The 23,542-nt window shown below is 38.4% G+C and overlaps 1 protein-coding gene across 1 annotated transcript in view; it reads right to left on the bottom strand.

The window, feature by feature from the left end:
• FAF1 (Fas associated factor 1) overlaps positions 1-23,542 on the bottom strand; it is a 179,221-nt gene that overhangs the window by 37,758 nt on the left and 117,921 nt on the right. The window contains exons 11-13 of the mRNA XM_072866708.1: positions 23,200-23,263; positions 22,188-22,269; positions 9,407-9,561 (exon numbers count right to left, since the gene is read on the bottom strand). Coding sequence (XP_072722809.1) covers positions 9,407-9,561; positions 22,188-22,269; positions 23,200-23,263 — 301 coding nt within the window. The remainder of the gene's footprint in view (positions 1-9,406; positions 9,562-22,187; positions 22,270-23,199; positions 23,264-23,542) is intronic.

The raw sequence follows: 23,542 nt of genomic DNA, 5'->3' as shown, positions 1-23,542 counted from the left end.
TTAACAACAAAATTGGCCACCTCTGGCCGAAGTGCTGATCATCAAAAGTGTTGATCTTGGAGCTCAGTATTTTTTGATCTCTGGAAAGTTTTCAATCTATATGATACCTATTTACATCACAAAATATGTATTGCCTTTTTGAGGGGGGAGCCCAAAGGAGAAAGCCAACCCCTAGGTGGGAGATGGCAGCTGTTCCCAACGGGAGGTGTTTCATCATGACAACAGCTGGTATTATCTCATTGTTTCATTATATATCTCCTGCTCACGTATTATGTTGTTTCACATTTTTGTTACTCATATGGACAGGATCTACTGCAGTCAAATTTGGATCTGTGATTACGTAAGATCCCTCCGTACCACTCCATGAATATGAATATGAAAAAACAAACAAAAAAGCTATGATGCTAAATGCTTCAGAAAAATGCAATCAGTCCTTTAATATTTCAATTTAAACAATTTAGTAAGCTAAGAGTATCTCTGGTGCCCAGTCCTTAAAAGGAGCACAAGGCAGAGGCGTTTGTTGGCTCCCAAATTGTCATGTTGTATTTTCCAATGTGAACTGGTTCAAAGTGATTCCTACTCTTACCTACTCTTACCTCTTACTCTCCCTAGTAGAGGGAGAATTTACAAAGAGTTGAAGAACTGAAGAGGAATTAAAGGAAGAACTTAGCAAAGAATTGATGATTCTGAGCGCTAAGAGTCCTCTGCATTTCCATTAAAATCACAGCACAACGCAGCACTGCTGCCTGCTGCCCTTGGCCTTGATCCAGCAGAAGGACTCTAAAAGAGCAGAGGAACTCAGTCTCTTTTCTCTTTCCACTCAGAAAAGTGTCAACTGGCATGGCTTTGAAAGACATGGACACCACCTACCAGTCATCACTGAAAGCAAACATTAACTACTCAATGCGTGTCCTCCATTGTGGTATCAATTTTTAGTTACCTACTGGAATCAAACTGGTGATACAATCTGATAGGATGAATAGCTCTGCATACATTCCCAAATTAATCTATCTTCTCAAGACATTATGAATAAAATAAAAATGTCAAGCAGTCATGGCATAGTATAGTTGCAGAAAGAGTAACTAAATCTAAAATGCTAATTCTAGCTCTTTTTTGTTAATCAAGTAAACCTGCAGAAGGAAACTAATGCAGAGCAAGCTGCGTATCGTACATTGTAGTGTACTCCTCGAATGCGCAAAGAGGGACAACTGATGCTACGTTTTGAATGTTTTTTGTATGTTCAAACAAAAATTGAAAGCCCTCCTTCGCTTTTGGCTTTTCTTAAACTCTCCCCAGCACCCTAAGGGTAATTAATAATTGTATTCGCAAATCTGTCTAGTGCACTAAAGGGCAAATTCTCTTCCATACAGAGAGAACTCTGCTCTCAAATGTATAGATAAAATGTATTAAAATAAATATTAAAAATGGCATAGGATTTTAGATAAACTTTTCCTTTATTTTCTGTACTGACATAAATAAGAGAGAGCTGGTTATTTGTTACAGTCTTACTCATATATATATTCCTGTAGTTACTTTTGATTTTTACACACTGGTGGGAAAACTTTGGAAAAGTTCTTCCTAAAATGAGGCCCTTTGGCACATGGTGCCCGCCATGCTTCTTGCAAAGGACTTTTTAACAGAAAGGCTGCACTGGAGATGTTTTTTGCTATATCATCTCAGCCTGAAGCCCTGCTCAAAAAGCAGTGGCAGGACAAAATCTGGTAACCTCTTCTGAAATATCTATTCCCTTTCAGTCTGAACTGGTGTTCAGTCCACAACCAGGATGATTTGGGGCCAAAAAAGTGTGATTTATTTATGGCCAGATACTTCCCAAGGCCAACTTTACTTTAAGAAACTTTAAAACTTCAGAAATGGCTGTGAAAAAAATGTAACTTCTTTCTTGAGCATGAAGAAAACAATGATGAATATTAAATATGTAAGATTTCTGATTATTTTTAATAATAATTATATACTGTGCAAAAGTCAACACAAGACTCATTAAAATGTTAATGTAAAAATAACATTTTTGTATTAGGTATTTACATTTTTTAAAAAAGGTAAAAGCTGAGGTCATGACACGGTATATTAAAATAAGCTTGCTACCCATAGTCTCCATAATACAGAGTTATTGTTTTACCCACATTGGTAGGGTCGTAACTGTTGACTCAAACACAAGGGGAAACGAGCAACATATATAAGGCATGGTTTAAAGATGAATAAAGCAGCCTGAATTAGACGATGTGCATATCCCCTTTAGTATCCACACGCTAAATATCTGGGGATTCAGATATAAAAAGCATGATTTTATCCACTTTTTCTTTATGTGAGAGTAAAGCCTAGATGAGTGGGTTGTCTATCTCTTCATAAAACATGGAAGATTTAATTTCATCCTGCAAGGTTCAAACAGATTAAGTAAATACTTTATAACCCCGTTTAGTCTAAAACACATCCCTCTAGAAACTCATTAATCCATCCTTTCAGATACCACTGGACACCAGACAAAATCATTGGTAAAAGTATAAATAAAATATACCTGGACCCTTTGCTAAAATGCTGTACTAAAAATGGAAAACACAAGATGTGCTTGCATATCAGTGGTAGCTTTGCCTATTGCCTATCTTATTAGAAAGGCATGTAATATATGATTTGCTAAGGAATATCCAAGGCTTGCTACAGGTAGATTTAATAATAACCTAGATAAGAACAGAGAGTATGTTTAGTTACTTTACAGATGTTAGTAAAGTGGGAGAAGCTACAAGCACATTGGAAGTCAGTAAAAGAATTCAGATTAATCTTCACAAATCGGAGAAACGTCCCGACAAGGAAAATGCAATACAACAAGGTCAATTAAAGTCTCTGAGTAGGAGGAAGAATTGCACAAATACAGAATAAGAATCAAGCAGTAACGGAAGAAGAAAAGTCATCATGTGAAGAAGACAAGCATCGTATTGGGGTGAGTAAACAGAAGCATGGTTTGTACAACATGAAATAATCCTCGTTCTGTATTTAGCACTGAGAAGGCAGTTTTAGGCACAGTGCATCAGTAAAGGTGTGGACCAATTACAGAAGGACCACATGAAGGCTATAATAACAAATGTCTACAAAAGGCCAAGCTACAAGGAAAGGCTGAAGGAATCACAGTTGCTTAGTCTACGAAAATCGCAGGAAAAAATAGCACCATTTAAGTCCAAAGAACACAACAGCAGAAAGGAAGACAATACCTCATTGCCTACTGAGTTGACCAAGATATAATTGTCACTGATTGCTGCAAGAGAAACTTCGGTTAAATATTAGCGTGAACTGCCTAAAGGCAGTGAAAGTCAAGTACTGGAACTGGTTATGGAGAAATGCTGAGAAACCTCCCTCACACTGAAGATTAGATCAGACAACCATTGGCCAGGAATGATGCAGGTACAGTTGAACCTTCTGGCCAAGCATGGACTGAGCACTGTTATTTGCAGCTCTCTGAGACCCACAGACAGAACGGTGACAAAAAGGGGAGCAAAGAGATCAAAGCAGAGTCATCCTAACCTAAAGGAAGAGGATGGGCACCTGCACTTCTGCAGAGAGCTTTGTCCCGATCAGGCACCCGGCAGTACCAAAGAGATTCATTCACGCCTTTCAGCTGCATTTTGGTACAAAGGATTCTGACTCTGACAGCTCAATGATTTCTTCTGACGGTTGATTTAGATGCACAGATGCATCTGAATTTCTCTACAGCTTCAATTCCATCCGGCATTAGACTTCACTGGTGCAGTTGTGGTCTCCTGTATTTAGATGGACCTGTGAGTGACTTCTTTCTCCTTCCTCAAAGCAGCCCAACAAGTCTGTCTTAACTACCGGTTCTTCTGCCTTCACCTCTTTTGCACAGGACACTACAGAGTTTTATTCTTTCACCTTTTCTGTTCAACAAGCTTCATAAACTATGCTGTAGTTTGAGTACAGTGGGATAGAACTTGCTTTAGGATTTGGTTTTGTAGTGGGGACTTAAAATATATGCTTACAAATGTATCAATTTAGTTAATTCCTGTGGTTTTAATAATTTTTTTTTTCAGATGACCTTAAAGCATCGCTATAGGCATATAAAATGATGCACTGAAAACCTTAATCACTTCAACAGAGAGACTACTTTCTATTTATAGTTGAATATTATGGAGACATCCATATCTTACTAATCACTATCAAATTAAAATGCATTCTCTGCTGGTTTTTAGTTTTCCAAATTTGGACATTTTTAGACTACTAACATGAAATTACCTTGAAGTATATAAATATTTAAGGAGGGATAGTTTACCTTTTCTGGTGGGTGTATAATAAACAGTTTAACCATCATCTATATACAGGCTGTTTTGTTCTCCATCTAAAGAGACAATCACCTTTTATCCTTCTCCTTTTTTCTTCATTTCAGTGCTATTAGGAAACTATTCACAAGTGCAACCCCGAACAATACTATGCAGTAATTATGACTAGATGACAAAGAGATGTGAACAATTACTGAGCCCATTTTGAAACCCTACACTAATAAAGTCATTAGATGCTGCCCTTGCCATGAGCCTTCTAAAAGCTTCTGAAGTTACAAGAACACATGGCATTGTTCGTTAGGACAATTGCTGCTGGCAGAATGCAAACCTTGAGTTAAACCATGCTGCAAATTGATCTTGACATTCTGTTAAGACCGCCACTAAAATCAAAAGCAAAGGAGAAAAGGAGAAAATGAGCGGGTGGGATGTAATCATGGAACAGAAGGGTTCCCTCCTCACCTTCTTTCCTCTTCCTCCTCAAAACAAACCATACAGAAAACGACAAACTCGCCTGGTGTTTGAGAACCTTTATTTTTAAAACATTAATTAGACTTTTGACCTGTTTTTATTGACTGGCACTGTATTGCTATTAAAGTAAATTAAATAAAATATTGCAAAATACAATAGATAAGGTTTTCACACTGTTCTGTGAAACCTGTTAAGGATTTAGTGCCCAAAGGACACATCCAGCAGTTTTCCAAGCAACATACACAGAATCTACGGTCAGTCCTGAAGAGGCAGTGAGAAATTAACTCACCAAGTCCAGCTCTCACAGACCCCACACCTGCAATATATTTGCTGAAGGATCAAATAGGATTGGGGAGCTGGAGTAATATGGTCAACTGGTCTTCATCCAGGCATGCATCATTCAGTAGGTTAGTATTAAGGGTCAGCAACTGTGAATATGGCTAATTACTTGATGACAGAAATTGCAGGTGAAGACAACCTGCTGCTGAGAAGCGGTTTAGTCAATTAACTCTTTCCTAAGCTTAAGCAAAGTGAAAAACTATCATTTGAACATTAAAACTAACAAGTACCTGTCATCAGAGCTGAGAAAAGTTGGTAACACCTGAAATAGAGCGCCCAAGGGCAACGATACCAAAAGCTAAAAAGCTGCTACAGACATTTGAGTCACTGTTTTACAGTTTTGGCATTGCTTTGCTTGGCAAACATTATGTACATTGGAAATCTGTTAATATTATGCATAATCTATGTTTGTAAATGCTGTGTGTACAAACATAAGGCTATGTGTGCATGTATAGGTATATATGTATGTATATATATTCACTATATATCTGTCCTGGATACAAATACGTTATATTAATGTCTATCAATGTATTAACAAAAATAGTTAGGCATGTGCTTGCATACATATATATACACATATATATACACCTCCCATACACACACACACACATAATTATATTAGAATAATGGTATTTAGTCAACTCTTTGAAGTCAGAAAAAGCCAGAACTATAGCTGCTCATGTCTGGCTCTCCTGCTTATCTATCCCATAACCTCTCTGGAAACCTGCGGAATCACTTAGCCTATACGATGGCCCGATGCAGCTGGTGAGCTGCTGCAGCCGCGTGCTCGGACCAAAAGGTAGGGCCAGAATTGTCAACACCACTGCTGTCAAACACCACTGCTACTGCCCTGACACCTCCTGTAAGCATATTTCTGCTGTTTGGAGCGGCATGGTAGCAAATCTCCATAGCAAGCAATGAAAAGGAAACAGTGATTTTTACCTCATGATTCACCCCAAATTGAGTGGAATATAACAAGGAAGTAAAAGATACCTGTAGCTTTGTGGGTTTTTTTTCCTCCTTTGACCACGGACAACATAAATTACAAGAATATTCCAAACAGTTGCTCGCTAAAGTCTAAACTATAGGCGATAAAGCTTTCACGTAGATTCCTTAATGGTATTATAAAAACACCACGTTATTTTCCTAAATGAAGGCTAATTATTTTATTGTATTATTTTGTGCCTTTTATTATGATTTTTTTTATTCTAGTAATGAAAAGATTCATAATTTGCAGCACTTACCCAAAATAATTGCCTCCTTTCCTGCAAACCTTATGTCAGAGGCAATTAAAAGCTGTGGAAGCCAGAACAAAACATCCTCTTAACTGTATTAACTAGAGTTCTCCTTCAGTTCGACAAAGTAACAGTCCTGGGTGGCTGTAGTTACAAATTTTTAAAAATCTGACTCCTAAAGTCGTAATGCTTATGCTCTTGCACTACTGCTAACGGTTAACTCTGGCACTTGCACACAGGGTTTTATTTGTAGTCCTACCTACAGAAGTCTCTTCACTCTGTTGCAATGGGTGTAATCTTGTGTAATAAAATGCAAACTTGAAGAACAAGATTGAGAGATTCCAGCTGAAAAGTGCTAGTGTACAGTAAAGCAGGATTCAAAGCACGTCCCTACATCAGTGTCAGCTGAGAAACATATTAAAAATCAGGAAAAATGACGAGATTTTGGAGTTGTTTTTGTTCTACGGTGTTCAGGATGGACCCTCATTTCATTAATGAGGAAAATGGAAACTACTAAGACTGTTTTTGGAACAAAATGACATCCATAGATGCCAGAAGGAGGACAGCAAAGAGCAAGAAAGATCAGAATATTCAAGATTTTTTGGCTTATATGAGGAAAGTATTTGTATCTTTGAATTTATTCATGCCATGCTACAGTACTAAAAACCTGTCTTTTACTACTGACCTTGAGGTGTCCCTCTTGATTGCTGTAAATAAAGTGGGCCTGGTTCCTCTGCCTTCCCACCCTGGCTTTTCTACTAATGCAGTTGTAACAGCACAAATAAGTTGCTCTTGGGCTACACCAGCATGCAAAAAGCAGTTCCTTCTGTTGTTGCTGTTGTCTTCTCACCATTCAAATAAAAAGCTATGTGCAACTGTATTCATAGGGATACAGAACAGGATAGGCTCCAAGTCCACTGCTGTTGTATCATATAATGAAGGGCAGTAATTAAACAGAGGTACTGAGTATTTATTTATGGGAAGGCCCACAGTGCATTGGCACTTTCCAAAGGGAGAAGGAAGCATCATGCCCCCTCTGAAGAAATCACAGTCTAAGGAGCAGGATGTGACACTAAACACAACCGATAAATTATTCTAATTCGAGCCAGCATGCCTTGTTTACCCCTTACTATTTTTTGACCTCACTGTTAATATGACAGTTTCTTCATTGGTGTTAATAGAAAGCAAAAAAGGCTTAAAAACCCTATCGTACTGCACAATCAGTGACTAGGTTCATTGAGAATAGCTATAAAGCCTTAAACAAGCCCTTTATTTTGTGTTTTAAGAAGTGTCATAAGGAGTTAATAGGACACAGCTGTACAGGCTCTTTCTAATAAGCAGCTTCTGTCGCTTTGGTCACCACAGGTGTCTCTGTAACCTGCAAACTCTTATTACTAGTGTATCAAAGTTGTGCTACTTAATAGATTTCTTTAGTAAAACACAACAAAGCAATTACATGGCTGTTGATCGTCAGTCATAAAAAAACCCTCAAACACAGTTTTTCAAAAGAAACTACACTGCAATTTTTTGTCATTGTAAAATAAAAGAAACTAGAGAATTAAATAGAAAAGCGAACAATAGAACAGCAGGTAGTCAACTGAACTTAGCCACTACAGATGGTTTAGAAATAGTGTTTCCTTCTACACCAACTTGTGGGATAAAAGAAAAGGAGGAGGCTCCTTACTGCCCATGAATGGCAATACCAAAAGACTTAAGCAACTTTCCAGTCTATGTATTTGGTCCCATGAAAGAACCTAGATGTTTCTTTTTCCTCTCTCTTTCTTTTCTTTTTTAAAAAACTTTTCATGTGTTTTTGTGACTGCTTTTTTCCATAATCTTTAACTCTTCTCTAGAAAAACTAGGAACATAGCTGCTGATTCGTCCAACAACGAAATGCAGAAGGTCGAGTGAGGAATTCCTGTGAAACACAAATGTCATTTAAAATGTGTATGAGAAAAAGAGATTTTTCTGTTCTCCATGCCCACCTTCAGTAAAGAAATATTGACTATAATTTTACATATTTAAGAATAGGAATGCATGAATGCTGTATTCTAGCAAGCCATAAGAGAAAGAAACATAAATATGTACTTTTAATTGTTCAATAATCAATGGAATTGTGTAAAAAAGTGGCAAACTTATCCCAGCCTAAATGACTTTTGTTCAAAAGTTAGAATAACTCTCATAATAGTAATATATGCAAGACATCCTGGCAAGCAGTCATCTTCTGTGTAAATAAAGGTGATGAAATAAGGTCCAAGTATAGAAAACCAAACAAGTCTGATTTCTAAATACAATAAGTATAATCATAAAATCATTATTTTCAATAGTTTATGACCAACGGATAAATAACTAAAGGAGAGAGAGGTCTTAATATAAAGATAAGAAAATTTGTTGGTAACACAAAAGATGTAGAAGGAGGTGGAATCTACCATTTTAAAATTTCTTTACTCATCAGCAAAATGATGGGCTCTCTAAGACATAGGATAGCTTTTATTATATTAAAACCTATCAAAATATCTGAACATTACCAAAGGAATGTTCTGTAAGAAAATTGCAGTTCAAAGAAGTTCATATGAATTGCAAGCTTCTAATTTTTTTCATCATCTGCTTTTAATATTAATTTATCACATGAATGTTATTTTTTTAATAAGATTTTCATTAACAACAGTAGGTATTATCCCAGACAGTTCGAATGCAATTACACCTACATACATACAGTTAGCGTCACATAATATTATGGCACTGCAATGCAAAAATGTGAGGACACGTTCCTAGAACTATGTTTGCAAAATAAACTAAAAAAAAAAAAAAAAGAAGGAAATAATTTCTTCAACTATTTTTTCCTGCGCAGGAATAAGAGGTCACTTTGTAATGAAAACAAGGCCAGTCCAATTGTCAGTGAACATCAGCCAGCACAGCTTCATTCATCAGCCAAGAACGAGCAAGAAGTTTCTAGTTCAAACAGATATCAAGCAACAAAACATCTGATACACAGAGATGACACAGGGATAAGAGTCTTCCTTGAGAGACAAGCGGCTCCACTCTCAGTCCAAAGAGTCTTACCTTGCTCTGTTTGCTTCTTTCGTCATGTCCCATGCCCAGGTTATGAAGTTCTGACTCAGATAGGAGACAATAGATTCAGCACAAAGCATTTGTGAGCAGAAGACGTTGGTTAGTACACTTTCATCATGGTGGAGGTAGATAGCAAGAAGCTTTCTCTGAAAAGACAGAAGAAAAGACCAGTGAAAACTTCCTCAGGCTCTTTAGTAATTTAAAATTACTGCTGCAGATTTGTGCGTTAGTACGCCCTACGGTGTTTATCGAGGGTGCCAAATATCTCAACGTGCACACGCAGGGGAAAAAAAAACAGTAGATTTCAAGTCAAATGGTCCATCCCTCCAAAGCTGTAAATCTTCTCAATGCTTCCTAATATTTTATTTCAGGTACCAAAACACAATATATTATATGCTTAGAACATGAAAATAACAACATTTGAATGAAAAACAAAAACCTTATTAACAGACTTGGCTTAAGAAATGAGTGAACTTTTTTGGCTTGCTGCCCAATAAAGATAACATCTGGAACAACTCCCTCAGCAAGGAACACACCTCTTGATACAACAGCATCTATCACACAAAACAATTATAAACAACCTTAAAAAATGACAGTGTATTGTTATCAACCCATCTGTAACCAAATAAAGGGGAAAATGCGTAACTAACAACACAGCTGCCTACAGTCCCAAAGCCTGCGATGCTACATGCTGGATGTTTTGGCAGCTCTCCATCCAGCCGTATGATGTGGGGAGGCCCACAGCACATCAGCCTCTCGCCTGCTTCGTAAGTCGATGGTCAAAAGGCCATGTGTCAGCCTAGCTGGCTACATCTCTTGTGGACCTGAGGAGCAAGGTAGCTGCCCCAGCACTGCGAATGTGTAAGACCCAAGGGAAGGGGTATGGGAGACGTGGATCATATCCCACATTGAGTTTGTGAGCACTGATATATCTCATCACAGTTACCATGTTAGCAAAGACTAGATGTTGAGGATGGTGTTTGTGGCCTCTTGAAACAAAATATTCTGTGCCATGTTCTTCTGAAACCCTATCAAGTAATATTTGAGCTTCACTGCCAGCAGCATTGAGCTGTGCCGTGTCCCCATGACACTCTCAGACCACCTTCTAGAAAGTGAGTCTATGTATACGTAAAGATAGAAAGCAGACTGAGAAAAACATAGGGAAACTATGAGCTGGTTAAGGACCATGATCCTATATCTGGTATTCAATGAATTATAAATACCATTCAGAAAATTAAAACTTTCCATTCCCCCATACCCATATATATATTACTTACTTGATTTTAAAATCCTACTTGAACATATTTGCTGAGACAATGTGGTAAATGCTATTTTCAGGCTTTTATGTAAAGTCATTTCAAATCTCTTAATCAGAAGTAACACTGAACACTAGTTATTGATGTGTATTGATATAGCAAGACATGGGATGCAATTTTGAGACAAGCTGTCTTTGTCAAAAACCTGTATGGCTATCACCTCATATGCTGGCTTTGGACAAAACTTAATGACTGTTTATAAAAAGAAGAATACATTTGAACATTAGACTTTGGGAAAGGGATTAGTAATTTGCATTAATGTTTGTCTAATTTAATTTAAATGTTCTTCAGAACCACGTACACATGTGCCAGGAAGGGCCATTAATAAGCCCAACATGCAGAGATCCATATAAGTGCAGCCAACAATGTTGACTGAAACTAAACTTGAAAATCCAGGGCACTGATGCACAATATCAAGCAATAAAACAGCATTTCTGTGGTGATATTTAATTTAAAAAGAAGAAAGAGGCAGGGGAAGATCAGGCACTGTCTGTTTTTGAGGATCAGCCATTCTGCATTTCAAAGCGTCGATCCCTGCAATATCCAGGTTACTGTGCTAGAATCTCGACTATTATATAGCAGTTGTAAGAGAGGGAGGGCAAAGATGTGTTTACTCAGTGATTAGGGCCTTAGAATAAGCCTCTAGCTCCTAGAGAGACAGCTCACCACTTATTCATTTGGACCAATTCACAAAGCCTAGAAAGATTAAACATCCATGCTGAGAAGACAAGCGAATGCAGACGGTGAAAAAGAAATAAAAATTCTTTAAAAACTCTGAGATGACTTCATTATTTTTTCCACAAGGAAACTTTAGGAAAGTGTTTAGTTAGAGAAAAACCCACATTGACCTCTCTCTAAACCCTTAATCTTTCCTTTGTGGTGGCACTGCTTTGTGGTAAGCGGATGGCTTTGCTCTCCTCTTTTCACTGGGAGCGGATAGAAAAAAAGGCTCTTGAGAAACACTTTTACTTCCAAAGAAACAACCCCATGAAACTGTTAAATATGAGATTCCATACAACGGAATGTTTCAAAATATGTACAGTTTTAGGCTTAAAGATTTAGGGACAAATTCTAGTAAACAGAACAGGCACAAACACAATAGATGTTTACACTCAGCTACTTTACAAGTGAATGTAATTTTTGTTGCATCAACAAATCTCACCATGCAAAGACTAAACTCCATCACATATAAAAGACTGAACTTGTATCTGATAATTCATCCAAAATATTAACGTCAGGTGTAGGCATACTGCTAGAACAAATGAAAAGAGGGAGCAGGAGGAACCGAAGTGCTGAAACATGATTTTGAAAAACCTTAGTGGAAGCAAGGGATATTTTTTACTTGGAAAAATGCATTATTGCAAAAGGCTTACAGCTTGGAGTTTGTTGCTGTTGCTGTGTGGTTTCTTTTTTTTTTTTTTTTTACTAACTCATGATAGTATATACTTATAAGCAGGTTTCATTTTTATTTCAAGCCTTTGAAAAATCAGAGTAAATTCTAGGATTCTATGATGACTAATAGTGGGAATTTTTTAGTCAATACTCATAAAATAGGGTAACTAAACTGCTGAACAGTCTTGACTTCCACAAAAGAAGCCTACTAATGGAGCACTAGTCTGTTCTGTGTTGGATTTCTCAAAAATATAATGACTCAGGGGTTATATACTTAGCATAGAATTTTAACCAAGAAAAAAATCCGATGGGGAAGAAATTTTACTAGTCCCTTTGAAGGTATGGGATACTGAAAAGGTTCTAAGTACTGAATAGCTGATGGACTTCCAAAGGCCTTAGGACTTCAGGAACTTAAGCCGTCAGGAGATGTATTTTTCAGAGCATCTGGATGCTGAAGACCAGGCAGTCATACACTGGAATGCTCAGAAGGGGCTTGGATTTACAAACATACTCAGGAGTATAAGTCTCATCAATGTCAATAAAACTTATGGTCCTGAAAGCTTGAACTCTAAGCTCCAGGTTTAATTTTATTTCAGAGGAAAAAGGGCCATGAGAAAGAGGTGCTAACTGTTTTCAGCATCTTGGCTATGTAAATACCTTAACAAATCCAGACCTCAATCATTTTTTTCTGCAACCTCTGTTGCATTCAGACTGCATGAGACTCAGTTAGCCGAGCCTCTGCTCCCTTGCCTCACACCCACCTCTATGTATTTGCACTGAAGCGCTGCAGCCCTCTCCTGCCTGATTTTGATCTGCTGATGGAATATGCCTGGCACATGGCACCCTGGAAGGAAACGCGGGCCGCAGATGGACACTGTGTTGCAGCAGGGCAGCGCCCTGAGAGGCGCAGTCCTCCCGGCTGTAGCCTTGCACCATGAAACCTCTCTGCCACATCATCCAAAGTATGGCAGCCTCCAGCCACATAAACTGATGCACCTGACCAAGAGATCTAACATGCATGTACAATCCTGCACATGAAACAAACACATTAAAGATCTGTCTGATTGTCGTGGTTTAGCCCCAGCTGGCAACTAAGCCCCACACAGCCGCTCGCTCACTCCCCATCAGTGGAATGGGGGACCCCACCAGTGGAATGGGGGAGAGAATTGGAACGGCGAAAGTGAGAAAACTCGTGGGCTGAGATAAAGACAGTTTAATAGGTAAAGCAAAAGCCGTGCACACAAGCAAAGCAAAGCAAGGAGTTCATTCACCACTTCCCATGGGCAGGCAGGTGTTCAGCCATCTCCAGGAAAGCAGGGCTCCATCACGCGTAACGGTTACTTGGGAAGACAAACACCATCACTCTGAAGGTGCCCCCCTTCCTTCTTCTTCCCCCAGCTTTATATGCTGAGCATGATGCCGTATGGTATGGAAGAGCCCTTTGGTCAGTTTGGATCAGCTGTCCTGGCTGTGTCCCCTCCCAACTTCTTGTGCACCTGGCAGAGCATGGGAAGCTGAAAAGTCCTTGACCAGTGCAGCAACAACTAAAACATCTCTGTATTATCAACACTGTTTTCAGCACAAATCCAAAACATAGCCCCATACCAGCCACTATAAAGAAAATTAACTCTCTCTCAGCTGAAACCAGGACACTGATGTACCAAAATGGCTATGCCATCCACTTGGCCATTTTTGCATTTTGGAACTTCAGAAAAGTTAATGCACTTTGTACAGAATTAGAAGAAGTGAAGGAAAAGTTGGCACTGATGCAAAAAGAAACACAGATCTTCATGAGGTTGAGAGACTGAACTGATAATCACTGAGTAATGGGATATCCAAGCTTCTCAGCCAGTTCCTAATAACATGGATAACTTAGATACCTCAGAAGGATATGAACTAGAATGAGAATAGCAATACAGTCATAAAGGTCAGCAAAAACACAGACCTGAATGGTTATTTCTGAATCTCAGGTTCACAAGTTCAAGTAATAATTGAGACAAAAATGTTCACAACGTAACATCTGCTAGAGGCATGAACATTCTTTCAAGCTGGCAGACTAACGAATCAAGATCTTCATTCTTCCTCCAGGTTTTATGTAGTGAGAGCTAATTTAAATGAACAAAGGGACACATTTGTACATCTTTAAGTCTCTGAAGTGTACAATTTGATCCACCTCTCTAAGGTGATCTTGGAGATCATATGATCAGTCCTCTTGGACACACCTACTCTATCATGCACAATCTTTTTTCCCTAAGCAGAATGCAAACCTTCTCTAACACCAAGACGATCTGAAATAAACTGTACCCCACAGATTCCTAAAGTGAGAGTGAGATGATTCCTGTAATCTTCTGATCTGGTCTTTTGCATTATACATGGCATAAGACATCCCTAAATTAATTCCTAATTTAAACTTTCAGTCATTTTATCTTTCAGTAAAACATCTAGTCTCAAAAAACCATCAGTGACGGAGAATCCGTATGAACCATGGTAAACTGTTCAAATGGCTAACCACTCTCCCAGGTAAAGCTGTGTTTTATTTTAAGCTTGATTTAGTCTACTTTCATCTTCCAAATATTTGATCCTATTATACTGTTGTATCTCTGTTTCAATCAATTGAATTTGTAGTGATACCTTATATAATGCAAAGAATATCCAGTAATTAAAACCAAACTCAAATAAGATCTACAAATCATGGGCTTTGAAAATGTAGGAGGAATGTAGGAGGAAATGTAGGAGGAGGAAATGTAGAGTGTGGCAGACAATGTCAATAAACTTTCATTATTTAATATCAAGTACAGAGAATGCTGAAGAGAGACCCATAGCCAGGACTAATCCTTCAGATATAAAAGATGAAGCAGAACAAAGGCACATAGTGACACTACTAAGCTGGTACCCTGTAGCAAAAATACCTAAACAATAATTATCCACAAGTTCAGAATTAACTTAAGAATGAAGGGACAGAACTGCTAACACACAGACATCAGGCAAGACTGGAAAGAAAATGTACGTGACTAACATGGGACTTAACCGGAATTTATGTACTGACATCTACCATAGTGTAGCTGCTTTACTCTTCCTGGGAACCTGGAGTTATACTTCTATACCTGTCCTCTACAGTTTCAGCCAGACCATGTAGATTAGCGTTCAGGTTATTTATGTTTAATCTGAATCTGTAAAGTAGTAATTTCTCCATCTAGGACTGTCAGCCAGCTCAACTACAGATGCATTTTCAAAGCACACCTAGGATACACAATGTGATCAAGCCCCTTATAAAATGTAGGAGTTGCAATTTGACTTGATTTGAAATGTGCCTGGAGTCAAAGTAAAAGGTGGTGGTGAAGCTGTATTCCTTGAGATCACTCCGCAGTATTTAGGGAATAAATGGGGAAAAAAAGATAACAAAGACTAAAACAAAAAGCCATCCTGCAATTGGGATTCAGAACAACCTCTCTCCTCTACTCAAGGTAGCATCTAAAAGACAGATTCAAATTTCTCTTCTGAGACAAGAAGACTGGAGAGCAGTCAATGCTATTTCTGTAATGTGCTGTAGCAGAAATCAGAATAATTATCTCTGTGAATCTCTTTTCTGTATTAAGTTCAGCATGAACTTAATTAGCTGAAGTAATAACAAGGGACAGTTTTCTGAGTTACACAGATGAAAATGATACTACAGAAAGCCCTGTATGAAGGAATATTCTGCTACCACCAGGAAAAAAGAAAAAGCTTTTATTTGAACATGCCAAATCATGGAAGGAGCATACTTTCTTCTAGGTTTTCAGGAAATAAAGTACCCATATGTGAGAGGGATGGTGCTGCCACTAAATTGAACCTAAAAGACAGAATTCAAGGAGAAGAAAAACATGGTTCATTTTCAGTATGCAGGAATATATATTGAGGTGACAATACCAATCTGTGCTAAGAGAGATGTTTCACATATTTATTAAAAGTCAGTGGACAGAAAGGTTGAGAGAGGAGCAGGAGGTGATCTGACAGAGGTATATAAAGATAAGAGCTCCTGAAAAGGTAAAGCAGATGTCTTTGTTCTTTCTCATAATAAAAGAGTAGCAACCACCTATAAAAACAAAAATGCAAACAAGCTCCAATAAAAGAAAATACTTTAGTATTATTCAAGGAAATAGCTCAGTGAGATTCAATATAGCGATTGAGATCCTGTATTAATAACAATACCACTCTAAGTTAGGATAAACCCCCTGATGTTTCAGAACACAAGGCACCCACAAACTACTTTCAGTCATAAAGAAACCTCCCCCAAACACCTTGTCTAACTGTCCATTATAAGATTTCTTCCATGGCATCAGGTCCAGCTATTTCTATGATAGTGTAGCTACTTGAGCAAGAGTAAGCTTGTTCTTCATAAACTAATGTAACAGAGAAACGCTTCCTTCCAATCGGCACAATAAGTAGAGGAAGACTTTCACAAAAGAACAACTTATTTGTTAATTTAATAAACCTCTGTCTCTCTTTCTCTCCCAGACCCAATGAAAAAAAAAAAAAAAAAAGAAAATATTTTGTTTTGTATATATACAATACGCCTTGGAAATGAACACACAATGCCCTTAACTATCAGACTGCAGGAGGTAACTGGGGATTTCATTGCCAAGGACCAAGGACACCGGTTGTTAAAGGCAAAGCTCTGTATCTTGGCTATTGTATTTTTGTGCTGAAGAAATATGCAGGTTTTAAAGTAGAGCTACATTTGATCTCATTCGATCTCTCCTACCTAAACTGGCACTATCATGGTAGCAGTTGCTCTAAAGGAAAAAAGATACCCATCATGTATGTTAATCTTAACTATCTGTGCTGGTTTTGACTGGGATAGAGTTAATTCTTTCCATATTAGCTAGTATGGGGCTATGTTTTGGATTTGTGCTGGAAACAGCGTTGATAACACAGAGATGTTTCTGTTACTGCTGAGCAGTGCTCACACAGTGTCAAGGCCTTTTCTGCTCCTCACCCCACCCCACCAGCGAGGAGGCTGGGGGGGCACAGGAAGCTGGGAGGGGACACGACCGGGACAGCTGACCCCAAATGACCAAAGGGCTATTCCATACCATATGACGTCATGCTCAGCATATAAAGCTGGGGGAAGAAGGAGGAAGGGGGGCACCTTCAGAGTGATGGCGTTTGTCTTACAAGTAACTGTTATGCGTGATGGAGCCCTGCTTTCCTGGAGATGGCTGAACACCTGCCTGCCCATGGGAAGTGGTGAATGAATTCCTTGTTTTGCTTTGCTTGCGTATGCGGCTTTTGCTTTACCTATGAAACTGTCTTTATCTGAGCTCATGAGTTTTCTCACTTTTACTCTTCCGATTCTCTCCCCCATTACACCGGCAGGGAGCGAGCGAGCTGCTGTGTGGGGCTTAGTTGCTGGCTGGGGTTAAACCACAACAGTCCTCTTTGGTGCCCAACGTGGGGCTCAAAGGGTTCAAGATAACAACAGGTTTGATTGGAACATGCTAGATTTATAGCTGTTATTGCTGTTTAGCTATTAATCAGCAGGCTCCTGTGCTTGCCATGGGGCTTGCTTGCCTTACCGTAAATTAGAGTCTAGTGCTTGTTAGTGGCTGCTTTTTGCTTTCGTTCCTTGCCGTACTGCTGCACTGCTGATCCTCTGACTCTGCTGTGCCTGGGAACATTCTGATGAGAGCAATGGCCATGCGCCTGGGCTGGCAGATGGCCAGGGCATCGCTGCTGTTTCTGTGCTGCTGCACTGGACAGGCTGGAACTCCGGTGTGAACTCGAGTCGAAGGGACTGTGACCTGTGGATGAGTCCACACGGGAGCAGGACACCCTGAAGCGTCTGTGGCCGTGGATAAGCCCATGCCAGAGCAGGTACATCTCAAAGCATCTGTGGCCATGGTTATGTCTGTGCTGCAGCAGGTATATCTCTGAAGGCATTGTGGCCCAAGGATAAGTCCATGCTGGAGAAGGTACACCTCGAAGCATCTGTGGCTGTGGGTAAGTCCATGCTGCAGCAGGTACACCTTGAAGCATCAGTGGCTCTGCATGAGGTCATGCTGGAGCACCTCAAAGTGTGTGGCCATGGATAAGCCCATGACAGAGCAGGTACACCCCTGGAGGGACTGCAGCAATGGGTAAGGCCATGTTGGAGCGGGTTTACTTCTGAAGGGTCACTGTGGCTGTGGGTAAGGCCACACTGGAGCAGGTTTATCTCTGAAGGCATTGTGGCCCTGGAGAAGGCCACGCTGGAACACGTACACCTCAAAGCGACTGTGGCTGTGGATAAGTCTATGCCGCAGCAGGTATACCCCTGGAGACAGTGTGGCTCACAGATAAGGCTCCACTTGGAGCAGGTACACCCCTAAGTGACTGCAGTCTGTGGATAAGTCCAAGCCGGAGCAGGGGCAAGGGGAGGAGTTCATTGCAATGTTAAACCCGATGGTCTGGTCCAAAGAGACCAGGGGTGGAGATTGTAATGGAAATACCTTTAAATTGTTGTAACCCAGGATTTGAGTTGCATGTTATGGGAATTACTATAGCAGGAACCCCCTGTTACTAGCCAGGCTAGGAGCAAGGGGAGGAGTTTATTGCAATGTTACACCCTATCACCTGGCCCAAAGGGACCACGGGTGGAGACCGTAATGGATATACCTTTAAATTGTTGTAACTCAGGATTTGAGTTGCATGTTATAGGAATTACTATAGTAAGAACCACCTGAACCAATGGAGGACAAGCCTTACAAGAAGCAGTGCAAGTGCAGCAGTGACCCGACCTGAGCTGGCTTTGGTGCCCAGTAACTCCATGCAACACACCACCTCTCCTGTCCTCAGTGACCACTGTAACAGATGGAGCCCAAAGTCATGGACTAAATGAACTCAGTGGACATTTTGTGGACATTTTACAGACATTTCACAGGCGTGGTCCACAGACTAGGGGAATGATATCTGTGTATTATATCAAAGGATGGGAAGGGTGGTGGTGGGTAATGAGAATGTATTAGATAGTGTGAGACCTGAGCATGACATAAATAGTATGGAATAAGGGGTGGAGAATGTGCTGGTTTTGGCTGGGATAAACTTAATTTTTTCCATATTAGCTTGTATGGTACTACGTTTTGGATTTGTGCTGAAAACAGTCTTGAGAATACAGGGATGGTTTTGTTACTGCTGAGCAGTGCTCACACAGCATCAAGGCCTTTTCTGCTTCTTACCCCATCCCACCAGCGAGGAGGCTGGGGGGGCACAGGAAGCTGGGAGGGGACATGGCTGGGACAGCTGACCCCAGCTGACCAAAGGGCTATTCCATACCATATGATGTCATGCTCAGCATATAAAGCTGGGGGAAGAAGAAGGAAGGAGGGACGTTCAGAGTGATGGTGTTTGTCTTCCCAAGTAACCGTTACGCGTGATGGAGCCCTGCTTTCCTGGAGATGGCTGAACACCTGCCTGCCCGTGGGAAGGAGTGAATGAATTCCTTGTTTTGCTTTGTTTGCATGCGCGGCTTTTGCTTTACCTATGAAACTGTCTTTATCTCAGCCCACAAGTTTTCTCACTTTCACCGTTCCAATTCTCTCCCCCATTCCACTGGTGGGGAGTGGGCGAGCGGCTGTGTGGGACTTAGTTGCCAGCTGGGGTTAAACCACGACACTATCTAAAGACTTGAAATGAAAAGCTATGATAATAAAAGCTAAACAAAACATAGGTAACAGACAAACATCTAAACTTTTCTTACAAGGTATTTCTTTTTCAAGTAACATTTTCTTAAACAACTATGAATTACCATCCTTTCCACCACATGAAAAGACATTAAGATTTAACAGAACATCATCTATTTTCTTAAAAAGAATTTTAACCCATAATCTGTGTTTAAAACATGTTGTGACATAAGTTAATTTTCTTAAAATAACCCAAATTAAAATATTTCTGCAAAAAGGCTTCAAGTTCATATATAATGGGATTTTTTTGGAGGGAAAAGTATCCACAATATAGATTAAAAACATAGCCGATAGCTGTCTCACTAGACCTGCACTGTAGAGTGCACCTTCTGCTCTGGACAGCGTTGAGAATTTGTCAAGAAAAGGCTAAGATCTCTGAGCACTCAAGCTGCCAAGTGCTCTCAAATTAAATCAGTTTGAAGCGGTTTTCATTAAGATGGATTGAGTGTGGCATCGTGAGAAACACTCTATCAAATGTAGTGTTTTACTTAGTGATTAAGTATATACCAGTTGATGAAGCTACCCAAATCCTTCATAATCCCACCACTCCAATAAACATTTAATGAGTATATAAGTTCAAAAAGCCTAGCAGAGGATTTAAACCTTCAATCTTGTTTTTATTTACTCTTGGAACTCAATTTCTCACTTCAAGTGAAGAATGCTGGTGCCTGAAGCTCATCTGTTGCCCTGGTAAAATTAAGTGCCCTCTATAGTATAAATTAGAAGACAAGACATACAGGTTGCAATTTCTCCTAAGCTTTTTTCTTTTACTGATATACATATTGAATTATTTTATGAAATGCAATTATAAAAATATAAAATAATGTATCCCTTTCCTCAATTATGAATTCCAGGAGGCAGTACAGAAAAAACTTGTTAGTAACAGGAAAAAAGCAGTAAAAATAAATTGTATTTATACGTTCTCATACCTTTGTTTAAAGTCAGAATGTTACAATAAAAATAATGTAATTCCACAGGGTAGTTGGGAGGGAGAGCTTTCAAAAATTAACACAATATTTGGAAAAAAAAATTAAAGAAAAAAGCCACAAAATTAATACTTTCCTAAATATATAACTTTATCCTGATGAGACTCTGGTTTGAGTACATTGCAAAATATTAGAAATGTAAGGTGACATGAATTTCAGATGTGCTATGTAAGTAGTATAAGAAGGACTTTGAGTATTAAAAACCTAAGTAACTGCACTGCATTAATATCAGATTTATAGGTATAAAAAAAAATATTTATTAAAGCTCCTAATGGGGTCTCATGACTGATATGCTGTCAACCATTTCTGATGAAGTGACACAAAGTGAACTTCCTAACTCAAACACTTTTCTTGTTGAATTAATATGATCTCTTTTAAACATGTATTAAGGTGCACTTTAATGAGTTATTATAAATTAATACTTTGCCACAGAATTATTATGTATCCAATTTATGCTCTGAAATCTGCACAAAGACATGAAAATACTCACTAAACTTAATGTGAGCCCAACATGTTAAGTATGCGTTAACTTCAGCTACACAGTGTAGATTCATAACAGTGCACACTTACCAGAACAGCCCCTAACATAACATAGCTGTTCCTTCCAATATGAATAACTACAGGAAGCCGAAACATTCTTCATTTTAAAATTAAATATCTATCAAGACAACAAAAAAGTAAATTTAAACAGCATGATTTTCTTGTTTGTGTTTCAGCTTTATCTATGCTTAATTATGCAGGGGTTTGGGTTTCTCCTTAGTGAATCAAGTCACTAAAACTTAAATAAACTATCCCCATTCTAATTTTATTAAAATACGGATTCTAAATCTGTGCATGGAATAACAGAAACTTGAGATGTCTGGTTGGATGTACAGAAAAACTAAATAACCAAACCTTAGTACTGGAATTTACTTGGCAGATAAAGGCTGTACAAAGGAAAAAAAAGCGCACTGTATTTCAGAGACCTTTCTATTTAAATTTACAATTTCATTAGCCGTCCTTCAAAGGAGTTACCAAGATGCCATGTTGTACTTGTCAACCACAAGACTCGCAGCCAGTGTTATGTGGTGCTAGGACACCATTATTTCAGGAAGAAAAGGGGAGACAGAGGGGAAAAAAAAAAAAAAAAGTAGCTCTGATGACTAAAGGACTCCAATAAAAATACAGCCTGAATGATTACAAAGCATGAGTTATTCACTGTAATTTCAACAACAACCGAGGTAAGTATTTTAGTCAGTCAACTAAATGAGTACAACTCTTCACAAACAATAAAACCAAAATAACTCCAAAATGTAGTTTAACTTTTTTTAAAGATGAAACATTTACAGTGATTTCCATTTCCCCTCCCATATTACACAAAGTAATTTTAATACACACTTACATCTCTAGCTTTCCCATAGAAGGCTTCTTGAAAAGCCGCCTCTAATGATCCAATAAAATAAACAGGATGGCAGTCACCATATCTATTTGAGATAAAATTTCCAATTAATAAAAAATTACAAAAATAAGTAATTTCAATATTCTACCTCTTCATATATTCTGTAAATACAATGCATTGGCTAAACTTTTAGAAAGATGAAGTGCTACACTTCTAAATATTTCCCTTCTATCCTTTCAAAGCCATCTGTTCTCCAGCATTCAAAAGCTCAAAGTAACTAACTACTGCCTTACAAATTTTATCCTAAAAACTTTCTGTTTACATACATAGAAACCTTAAGTACTATATGATTTTCCAATCATAACTTATTTCCTCTCTTTATTATATTCTTAAAGGTTAATTGAAGGCTATTCTTGTATTACACGTTAATGCATCTCATATATATAAATGAACATTTCACCACAGAGGAGTGAAACCAGAAGTCACATAAACTTTGCATTACTTTGCAGTATATTAGTTTGCAGCTTCTACCTATTTGCTGAAACATGGCAACTGTTTAACAATGTATGATTTAGTGGTATAAAGTTAAAAACCCTGAGCATTTCTATATTTTTTAAAAGTAGAGACTTATGCAACCACTTCATTATTGTGAAAACTCTTATTGCAACTCTATATTTTTCAATATTAATCAGCTTTAGCTTTTCTGTTCCTGTATATCAAATTAAAATTACTGTACATAATCAGAGTCTTTATCATCCTTCTGGACCCTTACATAATTAAGTAGTGATATTAATTAGTGGCAAATTAAATAAGGCAAGAATCTGTCACTCTGAGAAATATTTTATTTCAGAAACAGTTCTAACAAAGTTAAGCTTAAAATAAATTAGATCAGGATGCCTAAATATACTATGATCCCACTAGAAAATATGTACATTTGGTTTATTTTTATTTTAATTATTTACTAAATTTTACTTAGTTTGTAACAAGAATTGCACAGTTAAAAGGCTAAGCTTACCTTGAAGAAAACTCAGCTGTAAATTGTAATAAGGCATCTCCTTCATTTTCAGCGTTTTCTGGCACTTAAAAAAATTAAAAATATAAATTAAATGCAACCTGATGGAAACAGATTTTAATACGTGAACTCACTTTGCTTCACGGATTGTTTATGTTGACAGCTTACTGAAGTGGTTACCAAGAGACCATATAAATTTCATGAAAGACTATCGACTATGAACCTTTGGAAAGACATGAAATTTCCAGACACTCTCATGAATATATTCAGGCTTTCCAAACAGTTAAATCCTCAGGTCCAGTGTAATGTGATATTTCACTTGTTCAGAGTTAACACTCTGGACTTA

This window comes from Ciconia boyciana, chromosome 7 (assembly GCF_034638445.1).
Source record: "Ciconia boyciana chromosome 7, ASM3463844v1, whole genome shotgun sequence".
NCBI classification, from domain to species: domain Eukaryota; kingdom Metazoa; phylum Chordata; class Aves; order Ciconiiformes; family Ciconiidae; genus Ciconia; species Ciconia boyciana.
Note: the sequence above shows the minus strand (reverse complement) of the source record. Positions and strands in the feature narration are given on the sequence as shown.